Source organism: Gekko japonicus, unplaced genomic scaffold (genome assembly GCF_001447785.1).
Source record: "Gekko japonicus isolate JY-2015 unplaced genomic scaffold, Gekko_japonicus_V1.1 scaffold427, whole genome shotgun sequence".
Classification (NCBI taxonomy): domain Eukaryota; kingdom Metazoa; phylum Chordata; class Lepidosauria; order Squamata; family Gekkonidae; genus Gekko; species Gekko japonicus.
The window spans coordinates 660,315-680,041 of NW_015163101.1; the positions used below are offsets into that span (position 1 = coordinate 660,315).

The following is a 19,727-nucleotide window of genomic DNA, read 5'->3' on the forward strand; positions in this document are numbered from 1 at the left end:
AAGGGAACACAGACTGTGGCAAATAAAATGCAAGTCTGTGATCAGGCAAGCAAAAAGGGAATGTGAGAAGCATATAGCAAAAAACATATATGTGATCTGACAAAAATATGTACTCTTTCATTAAAATCTGCCTCCATTCCTGAGGACTGGAAGGTAGCTAATGTCACTCTCATCTTTAAAAAGGGTTCCAGAGGAGATCTGGGAAATTACAGGCCAGTCAGTCTGATGTCGATACTGGGTAAGTTGGTGGAAACTGTTATTAAGGAAAGAATTGGTAGGCACATTGATGAACAAAAACTATTGAGGCAGACTCAGCATGGGTTCTGTAAGGGAAGATCTTGTCTCACTAACCTGTTAGTGTTCTTTGAGGGAGTGAACAAACATGTGGAGAAGGGGGACGCAATAGATGCTGTTTACCTTGACTTCCAGAAAGCTTTTGATAAAGTTCCTCATCATAAGAACATAAGAGAAGTCAGTGTTGGATCAGGCCAATGGCCCATCCAGTCCAACACTCTGTCACACAGTGGCCAAAAATACCAGGTGCCTTCAGGAGGTCCAGCAGTGGGGCCAGGACACTAGGAGCACTCACACTATTGACCCCCCCCAGCACCAAAAATACAGAGCATCACTTGCCTCGGAGTCCATATCTATACCTTGTGGCTAATAGCCACTGATGGACCTCTGCTCCATATGCTTATCTAATTCCCTCTTGAAGCCGTCCATGCTTGTAGCCACCACCACCTCCTGTGGCAGTGAATTCCATGTGTTAATCACTCTTTGGGTGAAGAAGGACTTCCTTTCATCACACCTCAAAAAGGACATTATAGCACTGAAAAAAGTGCAGAAAAGGGCAACTAGAATGATAAAAGGGTTGGAACACTTTCCCTATGAAGAAAGGTTAAAACGCTTGGGGATCTTTAGCCTGGAGAAACGATGGCTGAGGGGTGACATACTCGAGGTTTATAAGATGATGCATGGGATAGAGCAGGTAGAGAAAGAAGTCCTTTTCTCCCTTTCTCACAATACAAGAACTCGTGGGCACTCAATGAATTAGATAAGCATATGGAGCAGAGGTCCATCCGTGGCTATTAGCCACAAGGTATAGATAGGAACTCTCAGTCTGGGGCAAGGGATGCACTGTATTCTTGGTGCTGGGCGGGGCAACAGTGGGAGGGCTTCTAGTGTCCTGGCCCCACTGCTGGACCTCCTGAAGGCACCTGATATTTTTGGCCACTGTGTGACAGAGTGTTGGACTGGATGGGCCATTAGCCTGATCCAACATTGGCTTCTCTTATGTTCTTAACCTCCATGTTCAGAAGCAGTCAGCCTCTGAATTCCAGTGCCAGGAGGAAAATCTGTGGGAAAGCCTCAGCCTCTATGCCCTGTTTGTTGGACTTCCAGAGGAACTGGTTGGCCTGGCCATTGGGTGAGACAGGATGATGGACTAGATGGATCCCTGATCTGATCTAGCAGGGCTCTTCTGATGTTCTTCCGTGGTGTCTGGAATGTCCCATAGTTTACTGAGGAGCTTTGGATGTCAAAACAGTTAGGTAGATAGAGCAGAAGTTGAGAAAACTCCAAAGTGATTGCAACTGAACACAGGTAAGAACATGTTATCGTACCTACTGTGTGACAGTGCCTACTGTGTGACCATTGTGTTGGCACAGTGCCCCCCAGCAGAACTTTTCTGGGTTGTGAAGGAGATTTTGTCCCAGTGGATGTTGACCTGGAAAGCATGCAAAGCCTGGACTTCTGGCTTGTGGATTGGCGATGGCGGTCACTCTCCCTGGACCTCGGGGGAGCGATTAGCACACCAGCGGCATGGAGGGGTGCTACCTCAAGTGGCATATCCACGGAGCCTTTGTGATAGGCTCCAAGCCAGAGGGCTTTTGAGGGGTAGCCTCTTCGATGGCTTGATGCTGGAGAATCGAGGCTTCCCTCCACCCTGACGGCTCCTGCCGTTGTGTGGCCTTTGGGCACAAGCTAATTCGACCGGGACAAGTGCTTGAGATCGAGCAGAATAACGAATGATGTGAGCGAGGTCAGAGATATGACCAACAATGAACGTGAGTTCAAAGTAAATGGAGTATTTTAAAAAATGAAACACCTCCCCCCCATGGGAAAAGTGGAGTGCAAAGGGGGATGCCTCTTAAGCTCATGGACAGATAAGCGTATCGAAGGGGGAAGGGAGGAATTAAACAGTGAGTTTGTTTTGAGAGACTTATGTGAGTGCCGATAGTGAGGCGATGAGTTTTTCAAGCCCTTGCAAAGCGGTTTGAAATTGTAAACAAAACTGTAAAATGGCGGCTTCCCGAGGAAAGTTAAAAGTGAAAGCACCGGACAGTCAGAGCCCAAAACCGGAAGAGGGAGCAGACGTCATGAAGATGTTAGCGGATATGCTCAAACCGATGATGGAGCAACTCGATGGTATTAACCAGCAACTGACCTCATTAAACCAAAACTTCGTTCTACAGCAGTGCCAGCTGGCAGAAACGGAGAAGAAAGTGGAACATGCGACTGAGAAAATTACAGAGATGGACACCGCGAACAAGAAAATGAAGAAAAGAATGGGAGAAGTGGAAACAAAACAAAACCTCCAAGAAAACCATCTCTTACAGCTGCAAATGGGAAAAGGCCAACATGATTCTCAGATTCCAGGGAGTTCCTGAAACTGAAAAAGAAGATTTGAAGAAGACTCTAGGTGAGATTATTGCTCCAGTAACAGGCTTACCAGCGGATGAAATAATAAAAGATATGGAGACTGCCTATTGGGCTTACTCCAATTATATATATATAAAAAATAGCCTGCCTGGAGAGATTGTGGTCAGATTTGCAAGAAGACAGACCAGAGATTAAAGGCAACCTCAGCAACTCCACTGAAATTGGGGAATACAACCATTAAGACTTTAAAAGACATTCCATTTGAACTCCATTTTTTTTGCCAAGGAATTCTTGAGACGTCAGCTGGGATCAGGGGAAGAGTCCAAAGACGAAGAAACCAAATCAAGTGACTCTGCCACCTCTGGAACGGTTGAGGACTCTGCGGTAGAAACGGGTGTGGGAGCAATGAAAGTTGCATACGATTTCAGAGATAGAAAACCGAAGTAAAGTCAGACGGACTTTGAAAATCGCCCTTTGAAGTAAAGAAGATGCTCAGAAAACTCTCTCATAACAACTAACATATTAACATAGAAGCTGTGAAAAACACGAACTTTACAAGTATATTGTTTTACTAACACTTTAATTACTATCATTTAGTTTAACACGGATATGATCTCCTTCTCTTGGGTTTTTAGTTAGTGTGGGTTTCTTTTCTTTATCCATAGTTGTAGTCCCCCTCCCTACATTTCTTTGTAGTTATATAGTCTTATGAAAAAATAATAAAAATATCCCTTCGGGGGTTTAAAAAAAGAAAAGAAAGAAAGCATGTGAGGTCCCAGTGATTACTTTGCAATGCGTTTTGCAGACTGAGCGGCTCGCCTCTGCCATGACATAGAGATCATTGTTGGACGGGTTCAGTCAAAGAACGTTGTTGGAGTGCGGTCTGGTCCCAGGTGGCTTTCCATTGCTGAGCCCTGCTGAAGTGGACAGGGTGTGTCAGAGTGTGCAGGCCACCATGATGTGTTGCTTGGTTGGGTTCGGGAGCTCATAAATGCCTCTCTTGAAGGAAGGTCTGGTTCTGACTGCTTGGGAAGAAGCCCCTCCTGAAGGTGGCAACCCTGGAGACCAGTGACCTCAACAGCTGCCACCCAGTAGCTGAGACTCCATTCTTGGGTAAGGTACTCGTGCAGGTGGTGTCTACACAGCTTCAGATGGAGGAGACGGATTATCTAGACCCATTTCAATCTGGATTGAGGCCTGGCTTCAGAACAAAAACAGCTCTGGTCACCCTGACGACTGGTGCCAAGGAGTGGCGGGGGAGTGCATCCCTGCTGATTCTCCTGGACCTCTCAGCAGCTTTCAGTGCCATGGACCGTGGGGTCCTTCTGGAGAGGCTGGTTGAGCTGGCAGTAAGGGGGCACCGTGCTTTGGCTGTTCTGTTCTTACTCGACCAACCGATTCCAGAAGGTGGTGCTGGGTGACTACCATGTAAATGTCAAGGGGTCCTACAGGGTTCTGTCTTATCTGCCATGCTGTTTGATATTGACACAACCCCACTGGGAGACCACTGGTAGGCTGGTGAGAGCCAGCTCTGTTGCTCCTTGACGGCTAAGGCAGGTGGAGCTGTGGAGGTCCTGAATAGGTGCCAGGAGAAGGTGATGCGATGGGCGAGGGCCCGTCGAATACTGGCAAGACTGAGGTGCTGCTGGTCAATGAATCAGCAGCGCCGAGACTGTGGAGCCAGCTACACTAGATCCTGGCCCGTGGCTGCAGGCTCACGTCTCCTCCGTGGCACACAATCCCGTTTATCCACTCCAGCTAGTTTGCGAGCTGTGGGGGTTCCTCGAAAAGCATGATCTGGCTACCGCAATCCACACTCTGATCGCATCCAGATTAGAGTATCGTAAGGTGATGATGTACGTGGGTCTGCCTTTGAAACAGTTGGGCCAAAATGGGCAACCGGGCAGCTGTCAAGGGCGAGTGGCAGGGACTGTGTGCCCCACCCGTTTCCAGGGACAAGCCAAAGTCCTGGTTCTTACCTAGAAGGCACTGAACAGCTTGGGGCCAGAGTACCCAAAAGATTGTCTCCTCCCGCACGATCCAGCCCACCACTTAAGACCTGCCTCTCAAGTCCCGCTCTCTGTACCCCCGCAGGTGGTGACTGCAAACACGGCCTTCTCAATGGTGGCCCCATACCTCTGGAATACCCTTCCCCCTGAGGCTTGCCTGACACCTGCTTAACTTTCTTTTAGGCTCCAGACTAAAACACATCCTTTTACCTAGGCTTTTTTAATGATCTGCTTCTGGTTTACAGATAGTTTTTATGCCTTATTGGCTTGTGTTTTAGTGGCTTTTTAAAATACTGTGCTTTCTAGTAGTAAGCTGCCTCGCGTAGGACTCTGAAGAGCTGGTATAGAAATATACTGAATAAAGGAATCCCTCACTTTCCCCCGATATCCCAGTTTGCAGGTGGGGGGGGGAAAGAGAGGAGGACCATCCCCAATTTGGGCAAAATAAGATTATGGAGGCTTATTTTGTTTTCCCTCCCCGCTTTCAGATTTGATTGACAGTCTTATTTAGAAGACAAACTGTCAACAAGAAATCATTAATGTTAGAGTGTCCCTGATTAGGAAATCAAGCAGCCAAAGTCGGTATATGTGTGTACGTTTTCCGGGGGTGGGTGGGTAAAATTTCCTTCAGCCATTTGCAATAATAGTAGCGATAAGAAATGTGAGCTCCAGAAAGAACGCAAGATGGTAATTTAGTTGAATGTGTGGGTTTAAGTGAGGGAAAGATGACTGTTGTAAAATAATAATAATTTTGAAGGCACGAATAACCCCATAAGTGTTTTCAGCTCAATTAGGGGAGGTTTTAGCCAAGGGTTCTCAAGGAGACTTCTCAACTTGAGAAGTTTTCGCTTTTGTGCTCTGATCAGCCTTGAATGGCTTGAGAAAGAACTGGGCCCCTGCTCAAAGGTCAGTGCGGGCCAAGGCCGAATTGTTGCCAGAGGCCAAAGGGCCTGACGGTACTCTGTTCCTCAGATCCACATGGAGAACGACTTGAAAGGAAGTTCTCTAGCAGAAGCCTTGTTAAAATAACTGGGAACTCTATGGGGCTTTACTGCTGGCAGAGTCCAAGTGAGCCCCGTTGCCCCCCCCCCCCCACTGGCCCAACCCCGCCCATGGCTTTCCCTTGGGCCTCAGATCCCATCCCTTGGATACCCGCTACCCTGAGGGGCCAGCCTGCCCTGGGGAACCTTCAGGGTGCGCGGAAACAGATTTGGAAGCGCCCTTCTATAGAGTGCTGGGCACCCCAGATGTTCACCCACCTGCCCACTGAACCAGCAGTGCTCCACACCTACCTGAGCTAAACCAAAGGCAGCTTTTATTGTGTTTCAGAAAAATGCAGCATCGCAAAGAAGTAAAAAAGCATCTCTGCTGCTGTTGCTAGAGGCACACCACACAGCTATTCTTTGGCACACTCTGTTAACCAGCCCCCATGCTTGCTGAGTCTTTATGCCTCTAGACTAAAGACTCCCATTTCAGACAAACCCTTATTTCCATCTTGCAAGCCATGTAATTGTGCCCATTTCCTTTGCCGGGGGCGGGGGGGGGGGTGCTGTTCTGCAGGGAACCTCTCTTGAACCAGTATTTCGCCTGTTTCCCCTCCATGATGGTTAACCCCCGCCAAGACCCATTCGCTGGGAACCTTCTTGGAGTGGATGTTTCTTCTTTTCATTGGCTGATTCTTGAGTGTCACCTCCTCTGCACCAGCACCACTGCATCATTTGCTTCATATTCCCAAAATCAAAGTCTGCAGAGGGATTTTTCTAGAGAGATCCCTTCCTGCAATTCTACAGTGAGACCCAATGCGATGAGAGGGTCAGACTATGGCCCAATCTGCATCTAGCATTTGTTCCGCTGTCTTGTCAAACCCGCGCTGGAACAGAAATCCCCCTCTGCATTGCATGCTACTTTCACTTTGATTGTCGGATTTTATGGCAGCCTCCAGACTGCATGCCTCCAGACCGCCTTTCCCCATATGTTCCCCCACGGGCACTACGGTCGGGGACGCAACATCTCCTGGCGATGCCAGGCCCCAAGGAGGCCAGACTGGCTGCTACCAGGGCCAGAGCCTTCTCGGTGGTGGCTCCTACCTGGTGGAATGAGCTCCCGGAGGAGATCCGGGCCCTGCGGGACCTCGCACAGTTCCGCAGGGCCTCCAAGACGGAGCTCTTCCGCCAGGCGTTTGAGTAGGAGCCGCCACTATCGTACCATCATTATCCGGCCCTGGGAGAAAGAATAACAGCGCTAAGCGGAACAAACGGCACTGAGGGGTATAGCAGCATTAATACGTCATCTTCATGGAAGATCTATTCGGAACATCCAGAGCACTTAATAATGTTGTAATATTGTAGAAATGATTTTAAATGGTTTCAATTGTGTTTTATCTGCGGGCTTATGCCTGATTGCGAGCCGCCCTGAGCCCGCGTAGCGGGGAGGGCGGGCTATACGTTGAATTTATAAATAAATAAATGCCGCGTTCACTTCGTTTGATCTCTCGGTTTCATGGTAGCCGTCTGCATAGTTTTATGGCCATTCAGGGGCGACTCTGCAGTCAGTATGGCGTTGGCCCTGGGGTACTTGAATGTGGTTTTGAGCTGCATCTTTTTCTGTTCCGGGGTAAAACAGCAGAGCAAATGCTAGATGTGGATTGGGCCTAAGGCAGAGGACACCTGAGCTCAGATCCCCACTTGGCTGTGAGCCTCACAAGAGGGCCTCGCGCCTGTCGCGCTCCCTTGGCCTGATCGACCTCACAGGGCTGCTGTGCAGATAAAGGGGAGGGGGCTTTGGTGTACCCCACCTTGAGCCCCTCAGAGGAAGGGCTGGCCCAGACGTGTTGGAGAAGGGGGTGTCTAATGGGTTCCTCTCCTTTAGAATCCTTCACTGCCGACCACAAGCCTCTCATGGGAGAAGCGCCGGAGGTCCGAGGCTTTTTCCTGGGCTGCGGTTTCAACAGTGCTGGTAAGTGGCAACCTTTTCCTGCCTGAAACCCCTCAGGCATTCACGTTTGCTTTCACGCTGCAGTTTCCAAAGGTGTCATGGGTGGAGGCTTCTCAGCCCTCTTCAGGGGCCAAAGGGCATATGCCTTTGGCCCCTGTGAGTGGCCAGCAGCGCAGAGCCTCCGGATTAGCCGCGCTTGGGACAGACAGTGGAAGTCTGGCAGGGTGCTTTGTCGCCTTTTCCTCTCACAGGGGCAGACTGTGCCCCAGCAACGCTTTGAGGGCTCAGCTTGGCTTGGGTGGAGAGGAAACAGCAAGTGTAGCTATGCCCGTATCCTCCCTCCTATGGTGCCAGCAGCCACAAACAACCAGAGCCGCAGTGCTGCCGTACGGCCAGGTTTGCCGGCTCTTGGAAGGAACAACGCTGGCTCCCCCGGGGGATGAGTCTGCTCTGGGCCTCCCCCCCCCCCGCAGGGCATATGGCTAGTGGGGCCAGGGGCCGGGGACCACGTGCCCAGGGGCAGAGCTGAGGCATCAGAGGCCAGAGCTGATCCAAAGTGAACTCTGCACGTCCCACCAAATGATCTGCCCATGTGTGGTAACAAGCCAGCACACCTATCCCCGTCCAGGGTCCTGTTCTAACACAAGCACAAAGCAAGAACCGAACGGTGAGAGCAGAAGACCTGACACAGGCACATTTACCTATGGAGCACACCCACATGCACTCATAAGGAATTAAGCATTTAGCACTAAGCATTTAGAACACATTCCAGGGCTGGGGGATAACTGGCCAGCTGGCAACCATTCATTCATTCATTCATTCATTCATTGGATTTTTAGGCCACCCTTCCCTGTGAACAGAGGTCAGAGCGGCTTACAACAGAATAAGACAATAAATAAGTTAAAAACAATAATAAAATACAGCACAGGGTCGATAAATAAAACAAGTTATTCCAAAATGGCAAGGAATCTCCACAGGAGATTGCAACTTCCCATGGCCTCCCGGGTGTGTGTGTGTGTGCAGGTGAAGGGGGAGCGTGAGACCTGACAGTGCCAGACTACTTACTGCCCCCGTCGCTGTCCTCAGCGAAGTGCCTGGGGGAACCTCTCTGCTTTACACTTTATTGGCACTGTACTGTCAGTTCACTTCTAAGCAAAGTCCTGCCTTCCTCACTCCCCTGTGCTCAGAGGGGCGGGATTCTGCTTAGACCTGCTGTGTGTCCCCCCCAGAGCGGCTGCTTGAGTGGAGAACCGGCCCTGGAGCCTGCCTGGCCTCCTGCAGTTTCCTCAGCCACAGAGGGGGAGAACCTGTGGCCTCCCCAGACAGCTCTCCTTCTGGCTTCAGCGCCTTCCTTCCGGGGCTGTTTGAGTGCAGAACACACACACCGAGTCTGGATCAGAGCACAGCCGTCACTGGCCCTAAGAAGGAGGCACGAGACAATATTTCATATCTCTGTCCTTTGGCAAGTCACCCTGGCCTTTTCAGGCAAAGGACGTTGTTGCGCTCTGCCTTCAAGACCTTTGCAGCGCTAGGCCTAAGGGCTGGTTTTGGTTTTCAGCCGGCTCTCTTCTGGGCCCCAAAAGCAGCTCCTGCCTTGAAATCTGTCGGTGAGAGTTCAGATTAAGACCCTTCATTTTTAAAACTGCTTTTAACAGGGAGCTTGAAATGGTTCTTGTCCGAGAGCATCGGTGGTTCTGCACGCGTGACCCTCTTTTTGCTTCCTTTCCTTATCCACAGGAATGATGCTCGGCGGTGGCTGTGGGAAAGAGCTGGCCCACTGGATAGTTCACGGACGTCCTGAAAAGGACATGTATGGCTATGACATCAGGTGAGCCTCTTCCCGCTCTGGTTGCTGAGAGAGAGCGCACATTTCTTCTGTTCAGGCACCCCGTGGCAGAGTTAATCCAGGCAGCTGAGAGGTGTCAGGTTGACTCCTTTTCTCTCCAGATGAGACCAGGAGATTGAGAAGGTGACTTGCTGATTAGAAGGAGGCTCAGTCATATCCATTGGAGTTGCTGGTTAGCAGAGTTTCTTCCAGAAGTTCTGAAGCTGAGGAGCCAGCCCTGAGAAGGCACCGCTGCCTTTAACCACCCCCACCTTTCCTCTGCAAGACCGTGGGGGGGGGGCGCAAATGGAGCAAGGCCTTTGGAGGCAGTCTCAGTTGCCAGGCAGGTCCCGTGGAAGCAGCCAGTCCTTCGAGTTTCCTGGTCATTTAGGGCAGGGGTCCCCAACCTGTGTGAGCCAGTGAGCGCCTTTAGAAACCTGATGCAGGGTGGTGAGCACAGCCACAAATGTCTCAGGGGGCAGAGCCAGTCACGAAATGTCAGGGAGTCAGGTCATGCATAACTCTGACTGGAGCTCTCCAGCACTGCAGGCAGGAACTCTGCTTATCAGGATGCTTTTCAAAAGGAGCATATTGTTTAGAAATTTATTTATTTTATTTCACTTATACCCCACCCTCCCCGCAAGCGGGCTCAGGGCGGCTTACATAGGCACAACTGTGCAATAAAATACAACAGGATTAAAACAGTTATAAGGCACCAAGTGCAATAAAAATAGGACAAGTTGAAACAATTAAAACAAAAACTCGCATCTTGCAGGATACATTAGGAACTAAAATACTCACTCCCTATTGTATATCGCGGTGGGATCAAAGAGGGGGGATGCCATGGGCCAAGATGTTCCAGGTGGCCAGTCGGCCTAACCCAGCGGTCCTGCTCTGCAGTTACTCAGTAGTGGTGGTGGCGGCGGCTCCTACTCAAAAGCCTGGCGGAAGAGCTCCATCTTGCAGGCCCTGCGGAACTGTAAGAGGTCCCACAGGGCCCTGATCTTCTCCGGGAGCTCATTCCACCAGGTAGGAGCCGCCACTGAGAAGAACCTGGCCCTTGTGGCAGCAAGCCTGGCCTCTTTAGGACCCGGGGTCACGAGGCGGTGTTGTGACCCCGACTGAAGTGCTTTTTGGGGCCTGTATGGGGAAAGGCGGTCCCTCAGGTATGCCGGACCCTGGCCATATAGGGCTTTAAAGGTAAGCACCAGCACTTTGAAGCGAATCCGGAACGTTATAGGCAGCCAGTACAGCACTTTCAGCACAGGTTGCATGTGATCCCATTTAGGGACACCCGTCAACAACCTGGCCGCCGCATTCTGCACCAGCTGCAGCCTCCGAATTTGCGACAAAGGCAGCCCCATGTAGAGAGCGTTACAGTAGTCTAGTCTTGAGGTGACCGTCGCATGGATCACTGTGGACAAATCGCCGTGGCTAAGGAAGGGGATCAGCTGCCACACCAGCCGTAGATGATAAAAGGCTGCTTTGGCAGTGGCCACCACCTGGGCCTCCATCGTTGGTGGGGTCCAGGAGCACTCCTGCCTACGAAGCACCCATCTGGCAGGATCTGGCATTTTTCGATGGCCAATCAGAAGTTACTAGCAGCAGCACCTGGCACACCCACATTCTAAAAACACTTGGCAAGTGCCAAGGAAGATGTTGGCGAGTGCCGTGGGACCCCTGATTTAGGACTCTCAACAATAGTTACACACCCGACTTCCAGTTTTTGGTGTCTCAATGGCGGACGCGTCCCTGGAGAGCTCCCAGGGATGCGATCTGCATGCCAGCAGTTGGGAGGGGGTGTGATCGTACGCACACCCCCAGCACTCCAGCGTGGGGTCCCTAGCCATGGGGCGCTAAAGGGTTGCCTCTCCTCTGGCTCGATACTGGAGAATTGAGGCTCCCTTCTGCCCCGACAGTCTGGCTGCTGTGCATCCATAATGGAACTTGAGCTGCTGACCGGGACAAGTGTGTGGAGGCTGAGCGAATAAAACGTACCTTAAGTGAGGTCCTCGGACAGACATGGATCCCCGGGCCGACATTGACTGTGAGTCCATGTAAGCGAAAGCACCCAGATAAAAGCAGAAACTCTCTCCCCATTGAGACATAAGCGAGCGGGGGAGGGAACGCCACAAACGCAAAGAAAAGACTGAGACATTTAAAGGGGGAGACGGCATTAAAAGCAAAACGAAACTGTTTTAAGAACTTCACAGGAAGTTTATAAGCATATGAGCGAACTTTAGAGACTTGGCAAACTATCTTAAAAGTAAACATCCTCAAAGATGGCGGGCAAAAGAACTGAGAAGGACAAACAAGCAAAAATCAAGCCTTCGGTCAGCCGACCGGAAACTACCATAGATATTTCAAAGACGTTAGCAGACTCTTTGCACCCTCTGCTGGATCAAATGACAAATATAAATCAGCAGCTGACAATTTTAAACCAGAACTTCGCAGCTCAGCAGCTCCAGTTAAGTGAAATTAATAAAAAGACTGAGCAGACAGCCGAGATGGTGAAGGAGATGGATGCCAAGACCAAAAAGATTAAGAAGCGTGTGCAGATGTTGGAAAAGAAGGGAACAACTGAAGAATCACAGCTTTTGCTACTTCAAATGGATAAAGCAAATTTTGTCCTGAGATTCCAGGGACTTCCTGAAAATAAGGGGGGAAACATGAAACAAGTACTGAGTGATGCCTTGGCCCCGATTGCAGATTTAAAAGCAGATTATATTAAAAGCGAGATAGATGTGGTTTATAGATCATATTCCGAATATATAAAGAAAAAAAATCTGCTGGGGGAGATAGTGGTTAAATTCTCTAAATGGTATGTGAGGGATTCAATCCTGAAAGCAACAGCAGCAATGCCCCTAAAAACCGAAGGCAAGGAAATAAGAGTTCTAAAAGACATTCCATTTGAAAACAGGTAGAAGAGAAACAAATTCAAAGTCTTGGCAAGGTTTTTACAAATAAACAACATCCCCTATAGATGGCTGGTCCCTGAAGGTATCCTGTTCAAGATAAATGAGAAGAAAGAATTGACATGGCTTCTAAAGCTCCGGAGTTTCTGAAGCAGCAACTTGGTTCTACGGGAGAGGACGGCAAAGAAGACGATGATGGAGATAAGGGAAGCGGTAATGACTCTGATACTACAACCTCTGAAGAAGACTCAGATTTGCAACAGGGGGCAGTTGCCCCCAAACAAGACTATCAATTGAGGAACAGAAGCGGGAAAAAGATGCTGAATGACTCTGAAGTCTGGATATTAGCAGTGTTGTCTTGTGATTATTCTTGAACAGTGAACTTTACTGGTATTGATAATATAAGCATACATATATTGATCACACTCAATGTTAACTAACAAGCTTTTTAATATTTTAACTTTTAATTCTATAGAAGCTTTTGTAATGGCCACCACCTCTTGGTTTTTTAGTGGTTTTCTTTCCTTTCACCCATAGTTTATAGATACCCTCCCTAATTTCTTTGTAGTTTATAGAAAATGCAATAAAAATATCCCTTCAGGGGTTAAAAACAACAACAACAATAGTTACACACCCTGTAGAAATACAACTTTGCCGTGTCAGGAACATTGATTTTGTTCAGTTGCGCAGTGGCACAGGGCTGCTACTGGAGAAGGCACCACATTCCACATTCATCTGATCCAATTCTAACGAATCTGAACCTGCAGTTTTTTAAAAATTGAGATGCCCTCAATGACCCACCTTGATTTTCACTTCCGCGGTCTGACACTCCAGCTGCCCCACAGGACACAGCCACACATTGTGTTCAGGAATCCTTTGGCAAGTGCCGCAACTGTCAGGCAGTAAACATTTGCCACACTATACATCTTCCCACTGACCTGATCCCAGGAGACTTTGTACCTTTGCTTGGTTAAATACCTCCAACTTCAAGGCCCTGCTAAGTATTCCAAGTGGGAGTTGTGTGTCTCTGGGCTTCCCACACCAGATCATTGTCAAATGTGGATTTCGAGCAGCTGACAGATTTCTCTGCAAACAAGAAAGGTCTGCTTTGCCCACATCGGTTTCCCTCTTGGAGGGGTAGGGAATGGACTGCGCGGAATAGCCACCATTCATTCACGTGTCATCCTGGCCTCCCGGCCTCCCTCCTGCCTCTGTGTGATCAGCATAGGTCAGACCCAAAGCCATACTGCAGCTGTGCAGTAGTTATGTTGGAGGGGGTAGGGGGTGGCGCACGTTCCAGTTCTGCTGTGAGTTCTTCTGTTCATACACTAAGTTAATAACGGAGTGGGAATTCTGATGGGGGAGTAAGCTCTGAAGGAAGCTTGTGCCTCCCTGCTGGCTTTGGGGGCTGGTGAACCAGAATTCGCCAATGCAGTTGCTTCCAGAGGTGACCCCACGTGGGAGAAAAGTGAGGCAGTCTCCTCAGATGTAGGATATGAGGAACCATTAGGATTGGCAGCATGGGAGGGAATCCATTGTGACCCACAAGGTGCAACCACCTGGCAATTTTTCAGCACAAACCTCACTGGGGTGAACAGCTTCACCAGAACCCGGCTAATTCCAATCAGACCTGCATGAGGAAAGTCCCTGGTGGATTGTGCGCCGTCTTGTCCCTGGGAGGAGGAAGATGTCATTTGGACTTTCTGTGACAGGCAGCAGAGCAGTCTTGAGCTAGATCATGCTCGCATTTTCTTTCTACTTTTTCTGTCGCCTTTTATGGGAATGTTGTCTCTGATCATAGAATCATAGCGTTGGAAGGGACCTCCAGGGTCATCTGGTGCAACCCCCTGCACAATGCAGGAAATTCACAAATACCTCCCCCTCATACCACCAGTGACCCCTGTTCCACGCCCAGAAGATGACAAAAAAAACACAACACCCTCTGGGATCTCCAGCCAAACTGGCCTGGAGAAAAATTGCTTCCTGACCCCAAAGTGGTGCTTGGCATTTCCCTGGGTGTGTGAGAAAGGGCCACAGGAACTAAGCACTGATGCAACCCTTCCTGCCCCCCATCCCATGATCTGCCTAAGTTCACAGAATCAGCACTGCTGACGGATGGCCATCTAGTCTCTCTTTGAAAACCTCCAAAGGAGAGCCCACCACCTCCCAAGGAAACCTGTTCCACTGAGAAACTGCTCTGTCAGGAATTTCTTCCTGACTTTCTCAAGTCTTTAGAAAGCTGTTTATGGAGCCGCCTTGGCTTCTTTAGGCTCCTCCCATTCTTCCTTCTCATAGGAATCATTTGTGATTGTGCCTTCAGTATTTCACTTTTAAGAAACTCCTGCCCCTCTTGAACTCCCACCTCCTTAAGTATTTCTGGCCATGGGATTCTACCCAGCAGAACTTTAAAATTGGCTTTCCTGAATCCAGATTCTATTCCTGATTATGTACATCTTTTCCCTTCCCCAAGACTGTAAATTCCAAAATTACATGGTCCCTACTGCCCAGGGTGCCCACTACTTTCACCTCATCAACCAGTACTTCCCTGTTGGTAAGAATCAAATCCAAGATAGCAGATCCCCTTGTTTCCCTCTCCACTTTCTGGACAATGAAGTTGTCAGCAAGACAAGTCAGGAAAAAGAGAAGAAGAAGAAGAAGAGAAGAGATTGGATTTATACCCTGCCCTTCACTACCCAAAGGTGTTTCAGAGCGACTTACAAACTCCTTTCCCTTCCCACAGCAGACACCCTGTGAGGTAGGTGGGGCCGAGAGAGCCCTTGACAGAAACTGCTCTTTTTCAAGACCAGCTCTTATCAGAACCATGGCTTGCCCAAGGTCATCCAGCCAGGTGCAATTGGGGAAGTGGGGAATCAAACTCGGTTCTCCCAGATTAGAGTCCACACACTTAACCACTACACCAAACTGGTTATTGGACCTTTCATTTTTAGCAGAGTTGGACTTCCAACAGATATCTGGGTAATTGAAATCTCCCATGACCACCATAATATCACTATTATTTCTTACTCCTTTTATTTTTATCCAGAGACTCTCAGCTGAATTTCTAAGTTCAGATTCATGTATTTCCTCAAGTATATACCTCCTTTACACATAATGCTACTCCTCCACCCTTCCTTATTTGTCTGTCCCCTTTAAACAAGTTGTAACCCTCAATCCTGCTATTCCAATTGTGAGTGTCCTTCCCCCAAGTTTCAGTAATGCTTATTAGGTCATAGTCCCCTTCCTGTATTAGGACTTCAGGGTCTTCCTGCTTGTTTCCCATACCGGTAGACCATGTGTACTAAAAATCTGTCTCAGGGCCCGGATGGCTGCACAGGATGAGGCCGAGGTTACTTTCAGCCACTTGGTGTAGGAGTCCACCAGGAGAAAGAACAACTGCCCTTGGAACGGGCCAGCAAAGTCCAAACGCACCTGTGCCCACAGTGTGTGGGTAGACTCCCATTGGTGAACGGGAGCCCTCGGAGGTTTGGGCCATGTCTCTTGGCAGGCCTGGCAACGCTGTACCCAGGCCTCGATCTTGCTGTCCATTCCTGGCCACCACACGTAGCTCCTGGCCAGCACTTTCATCCTCACGATTCCTGGGTGGGTCTCGTGCAGGGCTTCCAAAACCCGTTTTTATGCAGCGGTGGGGGAATCACTACCCGGCTACCCCATAGGAGGCACCCCTTGTGTACTGAGATGCAAACACTGTGAATTCTGGGTCCACCCAATCCAAAATGTGGGAGAGGACACAATCCCTGGCGGTGTGGCGGGAAATGTCTGTGATGTGCAGAGGGCGGTCCAGCAAGTCCTCCATCATCAGAATTTGTTGTGCAGGGGCCAGATCCGGGTCGATGGAGCTGAGTGGGAGGTGACTAAGAGCGTCTGCGTGTCCCATGGACTTCCCTGGCCAGTATTGCAGAGCGTATTGGTAACCCCCCAGAAAAATGGACCAGCGCAGGACCCTGGGCAGCAGCATCTGCGACGTTTGGCAGGCGGGGTGAGGAGACCGAGCAGGGGCTTGTGATCGGTCGCGATTGTGAAGGGGCGGCCATACAGGTAATCATGGAACTTTTTTACTCCCGCCATGATTGCAAGGGCCTCTTTGTCAATCTGGGAGTAGTTCCACTTGGCTGATGACAGGGTCTGGGAGTAGTAGGTCACTGGCACCTCCCTCCTGTCTGGCAACTGAATGCCCAGGACTGCACCAACGCCATAAGGAGAAGCATCGCACGCCAAGAGGACCGGCAGCGTCTCGTCGAAATGGGTGAGGACATTGTTTGATGCAAGTAGCTCCTTCACAGCTCGGAAAGTGGCGGCCTGCCACCAGCCCCACACCCAAGGGGCCTTCTTGTCAAGCAGGCGGTGGAGCAGCTCCACAAGTGCGGTTTTATGGGGCAGGAAGGAGTGGTAAAAGTTCAGAAGCCCCAAGAAAGTCTGCAACTCGGCCTTGGATGTGGGAGTGGGTACATTCATGATGGTGCGAACCTTGTTGGGGGCTGGGTGGATGCCACCTGTGTCCACTGAGAACCCCAGGAACTCTACATGGGGGACTCCCAGGAGGCATTTCTCCTGCTTCACTTTTAGCCCGGTGGAGTTGAATCGCTTCAGCACAGTGCGTAGGCGGGTGGTGAAATCCTCTTCCATGGGGGCAGCAATTAATACATCATCGAAGAAAGGTTGGACCCCAAGGATGCCTTTCAAGAGAGACTCCATTAAGTTCCGGAAGATTCCTGGGGCCACGCTTACCCCAAACTGCAGCCGCTTGACTCCGAAATCACCCCAGTGCATGACGATGGTCTGTGCCTCAGCAGTTGTCTCGTTTACTGGGAGTAGTTGGTATGCTTGGGCCAAGTCCAGTTTACCGAAGACCTTGGCCCCTGCCAATGTCGCTAGGACATGGCTGACCACAGGTCACTCAGTGCCTTGTTGATTGTACATTTGTAGTCCACGCAGATGCAGACATCCCCGTTTGGCTTAATTGGGGTTATGATGGGGGTCTCCCAGGTGACATGGGGAACCGGCTCTAAAACTCCTTGTGCCACCAAATGGTCCAGTTCTGCCTCAATTTTGGGCTTGAGCACGAACGGAACTCTCTGGGCCTTGAGGCAGACGGCTGCACCTCGGGGTTGAGTTGGAGCGATACCAGGGGACCTGTGTACCGGCCAAGTGTCCCATTGAAGACAGCGGGGAACTCGTCACACACATTACTGAAGTCTGAGGGCTGCACGTGGTGCACCCCCATTACTCTGAACCCCAAGGGCATAAAACAAGACAGTCCAAGTAAGCTGGTGAGCCGTCCTTCCACCACCAAGTCCAACATTCCCTCAAACTGTCTGTATTTCACGTGGAATTTGCCCCACCCCTTAATGGCCACCTTTTTCTTTTGAAAGCCCCGGAGGGTGAACCCAGTGAGTCTAAGGCGGGGACCCCCCTGTGGGCAGAGCTTCCAGAGAGTCTCTTCCAAGATGATGGAGATGGAGGACCCCATGTCCAACTCCATCTTGCAAGGTACCCCTTCTATTATCACAGTCACTTTAATTTTATCAGGGGTGTCCTGGGGCAAATTCAGTACTTGATGTTGGTGGACGGCGGTGGTGTGCAGATCTGCAGATTCCTGGTGCTAGGCTGTGTCCCCCCGGGCTCTTCGTCACCACTGTTAAATAGTGGGTTCCATAGATGAACGGACCAGAAGCCTAGTGACCAGCTCTACTTTATTAGTGATTTCAGTAAGCACAAAACAAGACTCCAGAGCCTCAGCTCTGTTTAATAGCATGCAATTGCCACACCCAAACACACCCCACTCCCAGTGATAGGCTATTTACACAACATTATTACTAGATTGGTTACTTTCAGAATCCTGGCAGGCTATTGTTCTTTTGCTCCAAGCTCAGCCAGTCTCTGGGGTGATTCAATCAGGAATGATTCAATCCCAGTACATAACAGCCGGGCAATATCATTTGTTCTCGCATGAATGAGCAAGAAAGGATAATGATCCATGGGCTTGATGAGTCTTCCAACACTTTCTGTCACATCCTGGATGTGTGGCACCTGGTAGACAGCATACCTCTCGAGACGATGGGTCTGGTCAGCACACTTTAGCCTCTCCCCCTCTCGGTAGGGAATCCCCAATTACCAACACACGCCTTCTCCTATATTGGGGAGCAGTAGCTCAAGTTCTCTCATCCATGGGGGCCTGAGAAATTTCCTTCAGTTTTCATGGAGGCTGAGGGAGTAGCCCTTGTTCCAGTGGTCCAGAATCAATATCTGTGGGGAGATCCTGGAACCGATTGCTTAGCGACAGAGGCTCAAAATGTCTCCTGATTTTCCTGCTCCTGCAGGTTACATGCTTCCATGCGCCCTCCTCCTGTGTTGGGTGCTCCTCCATTTGCTGAGATACCTTTCCCTCCTCCTCCTGCTGCCCTCTCAGGAGTGCTTCATGTGTTCTGTCCGTGGACTCATCACCTTCCCTTATAGACTTGAGTGTGACAAGCGTGCCTCAAGTCCCTGTATCTTCTTCCACTGGGATTGCTTCTGGATTAAGAACATAAGAGACGCCAATGTTGGATCAGGCCAAAGGCCCATCCAGTCCAAGACTCTGTGTCACACAGTGGCCAGAAATACCAGTGCCATCAGGAGGTCCAGCAGTGGGGCCAGGACACTAGGGAGCCCTCCCACTGTTGCCCCCCCCCAAGCACCAAGAATACAGAGCATCACTTGCCCCAGAGCCCCTATCTATACCTTGTGGCTAATAGCCACCGATGGACCTCTGCTCCATATGCTTATCTAATTCCCTTTTGAAGCCGTCCATGCTTGTAGCTGCCACCACTTCCTGTGGCAGTGAGTTCCATGTGTTAATCACTCTTTGGGTGAAGAAGTACTTCCTTTTATCCGTTCTAACCCGACCGCTCAGCAATTTCATGGAATGCCCACGAGTTCTTGTATTGTGAGAAAGGGAGAAAAGTACCTCTTTCTCTACCTGCTCTTTCCCATGCATAATCTTATAAACCTCAATCATGTCACCCCTCAGTGGTGACATGATTGGACAGGCTGGTACAAGCGTTCCATTGCCCATATTGTCACAGGCGTGCCGTGCAGACAGGATTGCTCCAAGGGCAGCCCTTGGATCTGGTTACTGAATGTGACACTCCAGCTCGGAGCCAGGAGACTTTCTGCCAAAGGGGAAGGAATGAAGATGGCAAGGGCTTGTCTGCTTTGATACTGGTCAGTTCCAGCTCTTCAGACAAATCTCTTCAGAGACCTGAGTGCTGAAGCTGTCAACGGTGTGGGAGAGTGAACTCTCACTTGTTATGATGTAATGGGCACTAACCAGTAGGTTGCTGTGATATTCATGTAGCTACATTGCAGACTGCATGGTGCATTGCA

The 19,727-nt window shown here is 49.9% G+C and overlaps 1 protein-coding gene across 1 annotated transcript in view; it reads left to right on the top strand.

Annotated features, from left to right (window-relative positions):
• The window catches only part of SARDH (sarcosine dehydrogenase), a 118,580-nt gene that overhangs the window by 37,721 nt on the left and 61,132 nt on the right, over positions 1–19,727 (top strand). The window contains exons 9-10 of the mRNA XM_015406747.1: positions 7,539–7,625; positions 9,342–9,432. Coding sequence (XP_015262233.1) covers positions 7,539–7,625; positions 9,342–9,432 — 178 coding nt within the window. The remainder of the gene's footprint in view (positions 1–7,538; positions 7,626–9,341; positions 9,433–19,727) is intronic.